The sequence below is a fragment of the Phyllopteryx taeniolatus genome, chromosome 19, assembly GCF_024500385.1.
Source record: "Phyllopteryx taeniolatus isolate TA_2022b chromosome 19, UOR_Ptae_1.2, whole genome shotgun sequence".
In the NCBI taxonomy this organism is placed as follows: domain Eukaryota; kingdom Metazoa; phylum Chordata; class Actinopteri; order Syngnathiformes; family Syngnathidae; genus Phyllopteryx; species Phyllopteryx taeniolatus.
This window is the reverse complement of record NC_084520.1, coordinates 3,799,863-3,816,227: the sequence shown is the minus strand read 5'-3', so window position 1 is coordinate 3,816,227 and position 16,365 is coordinate 3,799,863. Positions and strand designations below refer to the sequence as shown.

Sequence of the window (16,365 nt, the reverse complement as noted above, 5' to 3'; positions counted from 1 at the left end):
AAAGAGAGAACTTGTATTCTTTCCCTGCCTTCCTCTTCTGAAAGCTATCTCGTTCTGTTCTGTCCTTGATTCCTAAATGCTGGTTTCAATTCAGGGGAGGTGTGTATCTGTCTGTTTTTTTGCGGTGTGAGCACACTTAAATTCTAGCCTGACAGCATCTCTGAGACCCCTCCGGCACCCCCACTACAACTACACACAATTGCCTCTCTGCAAGTCATCATACAAATGTCTTATGTAGTCAGTACTGTTCTGTGACTGTGACTCTCCTACTCTCCTCTTTGCTCCACATCTCTTTGAGGAGCTCATTTAAGCTAATGTGGACGAGGCATTGGATATGCCCAACAGTCATGACAGAGAACAAACAAACCTCTTTGTTCCCAGGTGAATGCCAAACTGTCTCGACTCTAAACCAGTCTGGAATGCATTACAATTGCTAACCAATTACAAGCGACGATCCCCCCAAACTGAGAACAATAGTAGACTAGCCGACGACTTTAAACAGCTTCTACTGCAGATTTTAAAAGGACACTTTCACACCCCAGACCCACACAACCCCACCACCGACCACAATCACACCTCTGACTTCTGCGTTGACCATCCACGAACAGGATGTGAGACGCATCTTCAAACAACAAAAGATTAACAAAGTGGCAGGCCCAGACCTTGTGTCCCCATCCTGCCTCAAAGTATGCGCAGACCAGCTCGCTCCAGTCTTCACACAGATCTTCAATAGATCTCTGGAATTGTGCGAAGTACCAACCTGGTTCAAACGCTTCATCATCCCAGTCCCCAAGAAACCTGCAATCTCGGGTCTGAAGGACTACAGGCCTGTCACCTTGATATCTGTGGTCATGAAGTCCTTTGAGCGCCTCGTGCTGGACCACCTCAAGAGCGTCAAAGGTCCCCTGTTGGACCCCCTGCAGTTTGCCTACTGAGCAAACGGGTCTGCGGATGATGCAGTCAACATGGGACTGCACTTCATCCTAGAACACCTCGACAGCGCGGGGACCTACGCAAGGATCCTGTTTGTGGACTACAGCTCTGCGTTCAACACCATCATCCCTGAACTCCTTTCTTCCAAGCTTCTCCAGCTCTCTCGCCTGCCATCTGCCAGTGGATTTATAGCTTCCTGATGGGCAGGACACATCAGGTGAGGCTGAGGGAGGCCACCTCATCCACACGCAGCATCAGCACCGGGGCGCCCCAAGGTTGTGTCCTCACTCCGCTGCTGTTCTCTCTCTACACGAACGACTGCACCTCAACGCACCCAGCTGTCAAACTCCTAAAGTTTGCAGATCACACCACTGTCATAGGCCTCATCAAAGATGGTGACGAGTCTGCATATCAACAGGAAGTGGAGCGGCTGGAGGTGTGGTGTCAGCCACAATCTGGAGCTGAACACGCTCAAGACTGTAGAGATGATTGTGGACTTCAGGAGGCATCCTTCGCCACAGCTGCCCCTCACGTTGTCCAGCTGGCTTGTGTCAACCGTCGAGACCTTCAAGTTCCTGGGAATTAGTCTCTCAGGACCTGAAGTGGTTGATCAACATCAACTCCATCCTCAAAAAGGCCCTGCGGAGGATGTAATTGCATACATTCCTTTAAGTCTCGGCGCCCTTTGCACAATGGTCATTGCACCGGACTATTGCTATATTAGTCATTCAAACTGCTCTAATCGCTAGAGGACTGCATCTTTTTGCAAAATTGTCAAAAAAAAAATAAAAGAAATTGTACCGGCGTTACCAGATTACTAGCAACCTTTAGCAAAGTATTCTCTGTCAATTGACCGTCTGTTGTCGTACTAAAGCAGCTCCAACTACCGGAGACAAATTCCTTGTGTGTATTTTGGACAATACTTGGCAAAATAAAGATGATTCTGATTCTGAAGTGGTGTTGGCTTGGAGTACATTATCTTGAGGTGTTTTACATGCATACAAGTTAAAAATAATTGGCCAATAATGTAATTATTTGACATTATCTGTCTCTTTATGGAGATCAGATAGTGCTGATAAGACTGCATTAATAAAGTTACTTGAGTTGGGAATTAATTTGACTTATCACAGGACTTAACTTGTGATAACTTGTGACTTGACTTGTCGAAGAGAAAATGACGAGGCTTGCTTGAGACTTGAAGATCACCGCTTGTAGACTTGCACATGTGTGACTTGATCACATCTCTGGAATTTAGCAACTGTACTTCACTTATGGTATATGTAGTTTAACATCCACAGGGTGAAATAGTTACAATCATGCATGGAGGAAGCACCAGTAGTTTGAAAAAAGAGAGTACAGAGAATAAAGTAAATAAGCAACAGGGGATTGTGCGGAGAGTGTTGGATCACCAGCAAATAATAAATAAAGATATAGATGCTTGGTGTTCTCACCTAAAAAAAAAAAAGTCCCCTAATTATTTCAGCCAAGGCAAACATCAGAAATGCTAAACTACAAAAGTGACTTTCAAAATTAAGTGGTGACTTGAAGAAACTAGGGCAGCCTTTTGTAGTGTCATTGCAGATGCTTTACCTTCCTGCCTTGGAAAGTGCAACAACAGTGGTACTGAAAGGGCAATTACTGCAGAGGCACTGATGAGAGCTACGAGGGTGCCAACCTCTTCTTATCTATCCAGAGGCATTAGAGCCAGAGGATGAAGAACTACAGGGTTTTTGGAAAGTCACTGTGGACTTTTGAGCAGACATATTTCAAGATAGAATACATATAGTATCTACGTAATGTACAGGTTGTCTATATTGAAACATGTCTATTTATAATAATATAAGTCCACTGTGACTTTCCAAACATCTTGTATGACAGAAAAACTGAGAAGTGGCAGTTTTCTGTTTTTCTTTAAGCGTGCAGAGAGGGAAAGTGAGAGAAGAGTAAAAATACTGGACTCTGTATTATTTGGTTGTCCAGTCGCATGGAGCAGACTCATTACACCACTCAACTAACTATGTGATCCAACTTTTTGTGGGGTCATTTGGGCTTAAGCTTTGGGATACTAATTATGTCAAATCTCAAAGTTTAGCATCGTCAACTTTAAAACATATAAACTCATTAGCTGACTTAACTTTTTCATTTAATTTGCACCTTTTTAAGATCTAATACAACCCCAATTCCAATGAAGTTGGCTCGTTGTATTAAACATAAATAAAAACAGAATACAATGATTTACAAATCATGTTCAACCTATATTTAATTGAATACACTGCAAAGACAAGATATTTAATGTTCAAACTGAAAACCTTATTGTTTTTAGCAAATAATCATTAACTTAGAATTTTATGGCTGCAACATGTTCCAAAAAAGCTGGGATAGGTGGCAAAAAAGACTGAGAAAGTTGAGGAATGCTCATCAAACACCTGTTTGGAACATCCCACAGGTGAACAGGCTAATTGGGAAAAGGTGGGTGCCATGATTGGGTGTAAAAGGAGCTTCCCTGAATTGCTCAGTCATTCACAAGCAAAGATGGGACGAGGTTGACCTCTTTGTGAACAAGTGCTTGAGAAAATAGTCGAACAGTTTAAGGATAATGTTCCTCAACGTACAGTTGCAAGGAATTTAGGGATTCCATCATCCACGATCCATAATATCATCAAAAGGTTCAGAGAATCTGGAGAAATCACTGCATGTAAGCGGCAAGGCCGAAAACCAACATCGAATGCCGTGACCTACGATCCCTCAGGCGGCACTGCATCAAAAACCAACATCAATGTGTAAAGGATATCACCACATGGGCTCAGGAACACTTCAGAAAACCAATGTCAATAAATACAGTTTGGCGCTACAGCCGTAAGTGCAACTTTAAACTCGACTATGCAAAGCAAAAGCCATATCAACAACACCCAGAAACGCCGCCTGGTTCTCTGGGCCCGAGCTCATCTAAGATGGACTGATGCAAAGTGGAAAAGTATTCTGTGGTTCCGTCAAGTCCACATTTCGAATTGTTTTTGGAAATTGTGGACGTCGTGTCCTCGGGCCAAAGAGGAAAAGAACCATCCAGACTGTTATGGACGCAAAGTTCAGAAGCCAGCATCTGTGATGGTATGGGGCTGTGTTAGTGCCAATGGCATGGTTAACTAACACATTTGTGAAGGCACCATTAATGCTGAAAGGTACATACAGGTTTTGGAGAAACATATGCTGACAATGCCAAACCACATTCTGTATGTGGTTAGGATAAGCGGCTCAGAAAATGGATGGATGGATGGATTCTGCACGTGTTACAGCAGCGTGGCTTCGTAGTAAAAGAGTGCGGGTACTAGACTGGCCTGCCTGCAGTCCAGAACAGTCTCCCATTGAAAATGTGTGGCGCATGATGAAGCGTAAAATCTGTAAAAGAAGCTGTACATCAAGCAGGAATGCCAGCTTTTTTTGCAGCCATAAAATTCTAAGTTAATGATTATTGGCTAAAAACAATAAAGTTTATCAGATTGAACATTAAATATCTTGTCCTTGTAGTGTATTCAATTAAATATAGGTTGAACATTATTTGCAAATCATTTTATTCTGTTTTTATTTATGTTTAACACAACATCCCAACTTCATTGGAATTGGGGTTGTACTTTGAACAATTGAATGAGTTGCTACATTTCTCAACTAATCGAGAACATATTAGAAATGGTGTTTAAAATGTTAAATGTTGCCACCTAGATGGAAAATATGTAAGAAAATCTAGAATAGTATGATATCCTTCATCAATTAGGAATATTATTATGATGACAATGTGATCATTATATAATTATTATGATTAACATTATTGGTACCAGAAATAGTAGTAAAGAAGTAGTAGTAGTAGTAGTGGTGTAGTTGTTGTAGTCACCCTTTTTGTTTGGTTGCTTATACACCATTAGTATATTTTGCTCTTTTATGCTCGTATTATTGCAACTTTTCAATCTATAAATTGTAGTACTCAAGTTTCAGCTATTTCATCACCAAATGTTAATTGGGGCATTAAAGGGATTATTATAGTATAGTGCACCTATATATTATATTATCATGATAAGACTTCAGAGCTATCTTGGTAAATTCCCTGGTGGATTTATGAAAATTGAAGCCCCTATAAGCAAGGGGCTTGAGGCATTAATTATACCATGGAGTGTGTTAAATCAAGGAGCCTGCCCTCCACGAAACCGTGGAATATTTTGACTTCAATATTGCCCTGAAAACGCCTCCTTTGTTGAGTTTTCATGCCCTGATATTCTTTTAATACATTAAGTAGTCAGTAATACCCGTGCGAGAGCAAATCCATTATATATTTCAGACTTATTTCTGGCTTTCAGGGCTAAACTATTAAATCAATAATCATTTAAATGAAAAATTTGTGACAGTAGCTTGGCTCTTTCTACGTGGGAAGTGGAGCCATAAAAATAGAGAGAGAATAACTTAACAATAGTGAGTGATTTCTAATGTGACCTCTGACATTATATGGTGACTAGATTAACCTGAGATTGTTCTTCTAAAGGAATTATCACATGGATAATTCCCTATCCTATACAGTAGTCACTGTCCATGTGCCACCTGGAAGATATTGGAGAGGTCTCGCAAGTTGAAGATGTAGTGGAACTTGACTGCAGTGGGGAGGAAGGTGGAGGCGACGCACAGATGCAGAGCCAGGGATAACTGGACCAGGGTGGAGCAGCTCTTCCGTATGGTGGCTGTGAAACCATCATTCTCCAGGTGCTGCGACAAAATTGAAGTGTATATGGTTGCAAGGGCGTCGGCTCCAGGGAAAGACAAGGCTATGACCGAGAAGTGGCGCTGTAGAGAAAAATACAGTATAAACAAGTTGCAATGAAAAATGGTGGCAATAAACATCTAGCAGTTTGTTGACTAGTTGACATATAACCATGTTAATTTAACAGAACTGTTGTGCTGCTTGGTGTTTGAGTGCATGTGCTTGCAAATACCTGCAGCCTGGGATTAATGGTGAAGCTTCCAGCTGTGGGGTTCATACAGGACACATACTGAACACGTTGTATTTCCTTCAAAAGTAGCTTGTTACGGTCATACCTTGAAGTAGACAAAACAATCATAAGCCACCCATCACGCAAACCAAAACTCTCATATTAGCAATGTGGGGTGGAAACCTAGGTCCAAATGTGGTCAATTTGATATTTTTTCACGAATCTATAATATTAGTGAGTCCCTATAAAAGTCTGTTATTTCTACAAATGATTGCCCAATCTAAAGAGTTGAAAAAAGCGTCCTCTCTTTGTCGATGTCATTTTAATGGCTCAACATACAGTTTCCTGAAAATACTTTCTTTTTACTCCGGCGCAGACACCAAACATCTTCAACATGCTTTTGTCATTACATATTTCTGCTGAGGAGGGATGAGGGGGCATTCTGAATTTTAAAACAAAAAGAAAAAATTAACGTCCTTTGAATTACTTCGTATTACACCCGTCAGCCACTAACTAACATTCCATTATCTAAATGAACCCTCTATGTGTTGCTATATATGGGAAAACTGTCATCTAAGAAATGTAACTGGGGGAAAACCCCTTAGCTGATGTGCTACCTCCTCAAAATTCCTCAGAAAAAAACAGGTGTCATGAACTTTTACTTTTTACTTCTATTGTATGACTACGTTAAAGTAAAAGAGCTGTACCAGTGGTTGTAGTCCATATGTTGTCGTATTAGTGTGTGAGGCTGGACTGTGCCATATGTATCCACTTCAGGCATATTTAAGTCATCTAAGAAGTAGATCAGTCTTCTGTTGCCGGGTGGTCCGTAGTTGCGTCCTGCCTTTTTCTCAAGGGGCTTTTCCAACACACCTATGATGAAGACGAATGTTAGAAGAGCACCATGAATGTCAAACTTGACATTCTTATTCAGTTGTTATTAGGATTTCGGAGTCATGCATGGTTATCATGCATGGTCATGCAGCTGAACAGGACATGTGTTTGTCTGCACAAATATAATCTATATTATCTATATTGTGGTAAGACACAATATTTATATTAAAATTATTTAACAAAATAATGCTCATCCACCACGATTGGCTGGCAACCAGTTCAGGGTGTACACCGCCTCTCGCAGGAAGTCAGCTGAGATAGGCGCCACCACACTCGCAACCCTGGCAAGGATAAGGGGTTAAGAAAATGGATGGATGGATGGAACGCTCACTAAATATGCAACACAGAAAATAGCTAATGTCATGTTGTTGTTCTTTAGACCTCAAAATAGTTGAGACTGAATCAACAGCTTCGATAGTGCAATCCATTTACCTCAATTGCTTCAGGACACAATTTATCAATTCCACCTAATTCTTAAGATTCATGACATCTTACATCATCAATCACGTAGAAAAAGATATTATGCTCATCCCTAATATTCATTGCCACGAAATACCAGTTTGGGTGATTCATGAAAGTACTGTATCTTCCTGTGTGAATAACTAAATATTTAGTCAACTATACATGGAAAAAAAGGCACATAAAGAATGAATGTGGATGTTGCAACTGTACAAATGTGAAAGGGGACTTTATCCATCCATCCATTTTCTGTACCGCTTATCCTCACGCGGGTTACGGGCATGCTGGAGCCTATCCCAGCTATCTTCGGGCGAGAGGCGGGGTACACCCTGACCTGGTCGCCAGCCAATCGCAGGCCACATAATAAACGAACAACCATTCCCACTCACATTCACACCTATGGCAATTTAGAGTCTTCAATCAACCTACCATGCATGTTTTTGGGATGTGGGAGGAAACCGGAGTACCCGGAGAAAACCCACGCAGGCACGGGGAGAACATGCAAACTCTACACAGGCGGGAGCGGAATTTGAACCCCGGTCGTCAAAACTGTGAGGCGGATGTGCTAACCAGTCGATAACCGTGCCGCAAAGGGGACTTTGTGAAGCAAAAATAATTAACTGAACATAGAACAGAGAAACAACAATACCCTATTACCTTAATGGTATAGTTTTGGTGGAGCAACATTTAGCATTGAGCATTGATTCTGAACTGTCTTAATCTGACCTCACAAATGTAAATCCAATATTTTCTCTACTTGCCCATAAAATTGTCTGTGCGCTTGAAAAATTATTTGACAATTGGTTTATTACAGCAACTTTTACGCATCTGTGTATTCAAGATGGAAACTGAAACAACCACAGCAAATTGACTGACGAGCCAAATATATATATTTATCAGAGGTGTAACAAATAATCGATTAATTGACAACCAATCGATTATCAAATGAATCGACAACTATTGAGATAATCAATTAATTGTTTAGAGACATTGTTTAACTTATAATTGGCCAAATCCTCAGAAATTCTGCCTGTCATCAGTAAATAATTTTAAAATAAAGTAAAATAACTTCTGCAGCCCTCTATGAAAGCAGACTCATTATCTTTGTGTTGAATCAAAATAAGGCGCTTGCAACATATGCTTTTATTTTGGGATTTTTTTTGGTCGAATTTCTGACATTTTATGGACTAAATCAGCAAGTGATTTATAATCAATGTATGTTTGTATATATATATATATATATATATATATATACACACACACACACACATACATAGCAAATGGCTGCAATATAAAAAAGAGTGAAAAATTTAAGGGGGTCTGAATACTTTATATATACACGTATATAGCAAATGGCTGCAATATAAAAAAAGAGTGAAAAATTTAAGGGAGTCTGAATACTTTCCATATCCACTGTTTAATATATATATATATTTCCATCCATCCATCCATTTTCTGAGCCGCTTCTCCTCACGAGGGTCGCGGGCGTGCTGGAGCCTATCCCAGCTGTCATCGGGCAGGAGGCGGGGTACACCCTGAACTGGTTGCCAGCCAATCGCAGGGCACATAGAAACAAACAACCATTCGCACTCACAGTCATGCCTACGGGCAATTTAGAGTCTCCAATTAATGCATGTTTTTGGGATGTGGGAGGAAACCGGAGTGCCCGCAGAAAACCCACGCAGGCACGGGGAGAACCATGCAAACGGGGAGAACATGCAAACCCGCGTCCTCAGAACTGTGAGGCTGACGCTCTAACCAGTCGCCCACCGTGCCGCCTATATATATATATATATATATATATATATATATATTTCTCTCTCTCACTAGGGTCGCAGGCGTGCTGGAGCCTATCCCATATATATATATATATATATATATATATATAGTGGCATACTCATTCCAGATATCAATCATCACTGCATCACTACAAAATGTGGTATACCCCTTTAAAAAAATAAGAAGATGATAGGCCGATCTTAGATCAGCTTTGATTGTTTCCACTGTATTTCAGAAAATAAAAACTGTTTGTTTTCAGCAGATTTAACAAATAAATGAGGGTTTGTACCTTGCAGCATTGCGGATGTGGTATAATAGTTGAAAGGAACATTTGTAACCACATATTTGTCAGGGTCCAGTGAAGTAAGTTTGTCCCCAACCAGAACAGACTTCCCGGTGCCAGCATTCCCAACAAGCATGACGGGCCGACGGTGCTCCAGCAGGCAGTCCAGGAAAAAACGAACTCGAATGGTCTCTGTTGTGTGAACCAGACAAGCCTGAGTAGAGGAAACATATGCAATGTATGTGGGATGCCAGCATGTCCAATTATTTTATTGAAAATGTGATTGTTAACTGATTCCTTAGGAACCACATCCATCCATCCAGCCATTCATTTTCCATACTGCTTATCCTCACTAGGGTCGCAGGCATGCTGGAGCCTATCCCAGCTATCTTTAGGCGAGAGGCGGGGTACACCCTTAACCGCAGGGCACATGCAAACAAACAACGACTCGCACTTACATTCACACGTACGGGCAATTTAGAGTCTTCAACTAAACTACCAAGCATGTTTTTGGGATGTGGGAGGAAACCGGAGTACCCGTAGAAAACCCAAGCAGGCACGGAGAGAACATGCAAACTCCACAGAGGCGATGCCACATTTGAAACCAATTCCTCAGAACTGTGAAGCAGACGTGCTAACCAGTCGGCCACAGTGCCGCCCAGGAACCACATGATGATGCCTTATTTTATCAATCTGGTTGATGTAACAGAACAACGGGACACAAATCGTAATAGTCATACTACTATTTTTCGAAAATAATGTATTCAAATGTAGTTCGCAATTTTTACCATGTCCGCAAAATATATCTCGATGACGTCAACCCCTATCATAGCCTCTCAGGAACATTCTGGATATCTTGTCAGAAACATTTTGATTTAAAAACATCCCACCACAAAAACTTTGAACAACACTCAAATTATCTCCCATATATTCTTCAAACTCTGTGAAAAATGAATTATAATAATAATTTTCAATCGTGAAATCTACTTTCTTTGATACTGCAAGTGTGTATCTCATTGTATGTATCACACTGCCCAAGGAACAGCAATGGTCGATAAAACGAAAGCCCAGTTGCATCTCGAAGTTCAAAAGTGTATTTCCACACATGTGGAGAAAGCAAATGATGTTCCCACCAAAAAAAGGAACTGAATTGAACTTTAATTGTTCATTTGCACTTTAAATGTATAATTTGTATTTATTATTTCTTGAGGTTATTTTGCATGGAATTCTATTTCATTTTTTAATCTATTCAAATTAAAAGTATACTTATGTTTCAGTTAAGCAGTGGTTATGTTGCAATGTAAATATATATTTTTGTTTTTATTGAAGTTATTTTCAGGATTTCCTAATATAATTTTGTGTAGCACATTTATACGTGGGCTGGATGAGCTTTGCGACTTACTAAGGTAACGTGTTGTTGTTGTTGCTGTTTTAATACTTATTAGCCAATGTAATATACCCTACAATCACTAGTTATAACAGAACGCACTGTAACACAACCATCGCTACTTGGAATGTACGTGTTTGCCTGCAGGCAATGACATATATTCATATATATGTACAGAAAATTAGTAATAAGACAGTACAGTACTACTTTATAATCGATTCTAAAAAGAGTCGATAGTGACAGACTAAAAGGGATTTCCCAATGTCATCGGCCAGAAAAAGAAACAAGGATGTCCTTGTGCGAAACAATGAGAAACGCGATTTTGGTGGCCCTCTGCTAAATCACTAAAGTATTCAGCTGAAACACACTAAAGACCACCGTTTAAATGTTTAGGCAAGTTTCCTCCACTTGTTGGGCCAACATCTTAGGTTGTCATTACATTTAATACCTGAAGTGGGGTCTCTGCATCCATCTCAAACCTGGGCACCATTTTGGACCAGGGTTCAAATTTCTTGCTGCCCGAGTCAATGTAGTAATCAAACACGGTGCCTTGGGATGGGAACTTGATGGTTTTGAACTCTGCCACCCACCACTTGCTGAACTCCACTCTGTAGTCGACTAGCTTTATTCACACAGAGACACAAGATTCAGTCAATATCCTAAAATGGCTTCCTCTCTGTGCTATATAGTAAATATGGATAACAAACCTGTATGTACCTTTCATCCAATCAGACGTGAATGCAAACCAGAATACAAATAAAAGCAATGAAAAAAGAGGCACAGCCGCAGAAGTTAAATAGTGAAAAATGATAGATGGTAGCCTTATGCATCTATTTGTCTGCTTCAGACTGGGAGTTACAGTAGCCTCATCACCTTCTGACTGACAGTTCCCTGCCTTCCATTTTTTTGGTCAACTACTTGGTGCTGTGTTTCTGTATTCCATTCCAACTTTCCAGTCAATAAAACCACTTATCATTTAAATGCATCGGTGATGGGGAAATAAAGTAGCGTACATTTGTCCAACAAGAGAGCAGTTTTATCTTCTAACTTGTATGTATGGAGCACTCATTTTGTTCAAGGGCTGCCAATGCTTCAATTCAAAATACATTTAAAATTGTTTTTTAATCAACTGAGTTGCATAAAAGCCGTATGGGCTTGAATAATATTTTTACAATTAAACCACTTAGGATATTTAAAATATGCATAGATGCATGAGCAGCACCTGGTCCTGGAACAAGGCTCCCCCAAAGGCCCAGACAGCAGCAAAAACAAAATAAAGCTCATAGAGTTCCTTTGCGGAGTCAGGTGGGGCATTTGCTGGTGTCAGCAGACATTCAAGCAAAGAGCAAAGCATCTGGACCATGCTCTGGTCAGGGATAGGGATGATCTTTTTAAACCTGGAAAAGAAAAAAAAAGAAATATAATGCCAGCAGATTGAAGGACAATCAAAATTATATGACATAGTCATGGTTCAGGATTGTGTGTTCAGATAATCTCAGATTTTGGGGGGGAAACCTATACTCCAATATTTGCTGAAAATCTCACCTATTTGCTTTTTTTGTTTGTTTTGTTCAGGTATTGCTGTGGCGCCATCTTGTGGCATCTTAATGTCAAGCAAGCAAAGCAAATGTATTTATACAGTATAGCACATTTTATACACAAGGTAACTCAATGTGCTTTACATGATAAAAAGCATTTAAAAACAGAAAAATGAGTACAATGAGTACAATTAAAACATCATCGAGTGCAAGAAAAAATCTAAAAGTGGAAACGCTCTAAAAAGTATGAGAAAAAAAGTTAACCTGAACTTAAAAACAGTCACACTTGGGGCTGACGTCACTTCTCTTGGCAACTTATTCCATTTGTGTGCCGCATAATAGCTAAATGCTGCTTCACCATGTTAGCTTTGGACTCTGTGCTCCACTATTTGACCAGAGTGTGTCGATCTCAGAGCCCTTCTGGGTTTATATACCATGAGGCATTTCTTTCATGTATTCAGGATCTAAACCATTTCGTGATTTTTAAGACCAGTAGCAGAATTTTAAAATCTATTCTAAAGCTATGTTAAAGTGAGTTGAGTCTTTTCATGCACTGCTTTGCTGCTATCTCATGTTATTTTGGTGCCAGGGAACTGTGATCATTGACATCATGGTACTGTGATACATTCTTGATATTTTTGGCAGCAATAAAATATTTCTGCCTCTGTTTTTATTAAGTACAAAGAGAATCCAAGTGTTGTGAGTCAGTTCGTTTGAGTCCAACATACCAAATTTTACACACTCCCTGCACATGTAATGCCACATGCTGACATCCTGGAAAGTAGGCCTGCCATTTTATTAGAACAATCTCTCACCTCAATCTCCGGACATCCAGGCAGGGGGGGATGTACTTGTCAAACAGAATGGTCAGGTTAGCCTTCTCTGATTGCACCTCCCTCGTGTCAATCCAGCTGGACACCAACGGGTTCCAGCCTAGGTCTGCTGGGTTTATGTAGAGGATTCCTGGAGAGACACAGGGTCATTTGGAGCTTTAATTCATGGAGCAATCATTTAACTGCACCCTATTTGGATTTATGCTCAAGGAAAACAGTTGCTGTTGATCCTCTGTGTTTTTTCAACTGTTGAATTGCTGCGATAAAACAGGCATGATGCTGGGATTGAAAGTCAGCTACGTGAACCACTACAGCATCAATGGCCCCTTAGGATGGATTCACAATCTTATTTACACCTAGTATCTTCATACAGTATGACACTAAGCTACTAAAGTTCTACAGCATGTTTATTCATTACTATCGTACACATACTGTAGCTGAATGACTAATAAAGATCAATATGGCTTGAAAACACATCCAGAAAAAAAGGAAGAAAACCCATTCACAAAAACAAGCATCTATATCAGTGATTCCCAACCAGTGTGCCGGGGCACATTAGTGTGCTGTGAGCGCTCTTCGGGTGTGCCGTGGGAAATATAAAATTTGACTTAATTGCTAAAACAAACTTTTTTCCAAGAAATAATGCATCGTTATTCATCTATTTATGCCAGTGAGGCAAAGTGACAGACAGAACTAATAAATGCTCTTCTATTAAATGACAGGAAGTACATACAGTAATTAATATATCCATGTAATTAATATATCCATGCATTTTTGTTTGTTAGTGTGCCGTGAGATTTTTTAATGGTAAAATATGTGCCTTGGCGCCATTAAGGTTGGAAATCACTGATCTATATGCTAATGGGGCAAATTATTTGTGACCTCCCATTACACTTGAGCGATAGCTTAATAGTGTAGCAGCTAAACATACTGTGTTTGTTTCTAAGATTGATTGTATAGGTTCTACTAGTGCTGCTGAAATTGTGTTTCATCTGTAATGACAAAAGGCCATGTAGTTGATTTAGGATCTTAAATCTTATGTCATTGTATGATTGCAGTTGGAATATTGACATATCTGTCTCTTTTGTCTCTTATCAAGTACACAGTATTCAGTACACAGTATTCAAGAAGATCTATACCTGCTCTGGATACAGTCGCAGGGGTAGCGGTCTGAAGGTGGCTGATCTCAAATACCAGTCTCATGGTTGAGTTCAGAGGGATCCGTTCATTACTGGCCAGTGTCAGAACCTGATACAAAAAGGAAAGATATTTATAGATGGTATATACACATACAGTACATTGTACTGAAATCTGTGTCCAGATATATTTGCTATGATTTGCTATACATCATTGTCTGCAGGTTAAGATTAGTTACTAGTTATTACTCCTACTACAGGAATTGTTTTAATGTAGTCAGTGCCATCGGCATATTGACATATGTCACACCTTGTTGTCATCCATGACTGTGTTGAGTGACTCAATCCACATTGGGTCAATGTCGCCATCCAAAACTATCCACTTGGGCCCACTGTGACTGATGTTGGACAGTTCACGCATTATACAAGAAAATAGACCTGTGAGATACAATATACATACATTTTGGTCAGATAAGGTTATTAAAAACCTCATCTTTAACAAACATTTCTATGAAATAATCCCTGGTCACCGTCTTTCCACTCTCTGGTTGATGGGTTGATGATGCCGAAAAGCTCATCATTGGTCACAGCTTTTGGGTTAAGATCTACCCAAATGGGCCGACGTTTCATGTTCCGGTAGGTTTTTTGGAGTGACCTCAGCACCTGACTCTTTCCAGTACCGGCATTCCCAATCACAAATACTGAGTGACGCACGGCCAAAAGCTCTTCCAGCTGCACCACCTTGCACAAAAGATAGAATGAAGTATTAACAATGCTTTTATCCAACAATAATGGCTTTGTGTTGTGCAAATAGACATAGACTTCGAAATAGACTCAGGTACTGATTTATGGAACACATTATCTACCACCGGTTCATCTACTCAGCCTTAACATTTTGTCTTTCAGTGAAAATCATTTAGAACATAATGACAGGCTACTCTGATGACACAAAACGCATATTCACTGGAGTAGACTGGACTAGAAGAATGACGCCAGTGACTCTTTTTGTCTCCAAAATGAAAAGGACAGAGTACTGCTCTGTTCTTTAATATAATCTTGTTTCTGAGGCAGTGCTTCTGTGGTCTGACACAGAGGTACGTGTTTTAATAATTTATTAGACTGTTTTACAATTGAATGGTTACTCCTTTTTTCCATATTCCCTCCACACATGTAGTTGTTCAGTACTGAACACCTTTGGTTAACATATGCTGCAGCAATCTGTGGGAACAATCATGAGCTCATCTTAAACTTGCAACGCATAAGTTAGGGAACCCAGAAATGCACAACTGGGGAACAGAGAGCGACTGAGACTACTGCAGCTTTGGTTATATCTGTAATTAGTAAATAAGCCTCACATTTAATATTAGTAAAAAATAATTGTAAATATTACGGGTGGTACTTTAAATTAGTTTAAAATGTTTTACTCATTTTAATTGTATTTTGTGTTAAAAAACAACACGGAACCTTTGTCAGTGCTCCATATCCTGGTACACCGATTATATGTACACGTTACAGCTCGGCTACAAAAATGAAGGAATTGGATGAAACAGCATTGCTAGGAGTGATGGGAGGAAACTTTCATAAAAAAAAAAAAAAAAAAACTACCAGATGGAAGCCTTGATAAGCGTAGTTTTGTGCAAATTGTGAAAAAAAGGAGTTTTCATACGACCAAAGCACTTCAACCCTCCGACGTGATCCAACGTTTCACATGCCATGCAGAAATCATTTAAAGGCAATATTGTTCTAAGAAAAAAAAAAAAAAAAAAGACCTAAAATGGCACTTTAACTTAAGATCTGTTTAATTTTGGTGGGGGATATTTTCTATTGGGCGGCACGGTAGTTGACTGGTTAGAGCGTCAGCCTCACAGTTCTGAGGACCCGGGTTCAATCCCTGGTCCCGCCTGTGTGGAGTTTGCATGTTCTCCCCGTGCCTGCTTGGGTTTTCTCCGGGCACTCTGGTTTCCTCCCACATCCCAAAAACATGCATTAATTGGAGACTCTATATTGCCCGTAGGTGTGAACGTGAGTGCGAATGGTTGTTTGTTTGTATGTGCCCTGCGATTGGCTGGCAACCAGTTCAGGGTGTACCCCGCCTCCTGCGCGATGACAGCTCGGATAGGCTCCAGCACGCCCGCGACCCTAGTGAGGAGAAG

General features: G+C 40.1%; 1 protein-coding gene across 1 annotated transcript in view; it reads right to left on the bottom strand.

The window, feature by feature from the left end:
• The window catches only part of dnah9 (dynein, axonemal, heavy chain 9), a 186,446-nt gene that overhangs the window by 92,423 nt on the left and 77,658 nt on the right, over positions 1-16,365 (bottom strand). Inside the window, exons 38-47 of the mRNA XM_061756651.1 lie at positions 14,743-14,953; positions 14,523-14,650; positions 14,216-14,324; positions 13,059-13,206; positions 11,928-12,102; positions 11,154-11,327; positions 9,325-9,532; positions 6,611-6,776; positions 5,907-6,009; positions 5,518-5,757 (exon numbers count right to left, since the gene is read on the bottom strand). Coding sequence (XP_061612635.1) covers positions 5,518-5,757; positions 5,907-6,009; positions 6,611-6,776; positions 9,325-9,532; positions 11,154-11,327; positions 11,928-12,102; positions 13,059-13,206; positions 14,216-14,324; positions 14,523-14,650; positions 14,743-14,953 — 1,662 coding nt within the window. The remainder of the gene's footprint in view (positions 1-5,517; positions 5,758-5,906; positions 6,010-6,610; positions 6,777-9,324; positions 9,533-11,153; positions 11,328-11,927; positions 12,103-13,058; positions 13,207-14,215; positions 14,325-14,522; positions 14,651-14,742; positions 14,954-16,365) is intronic.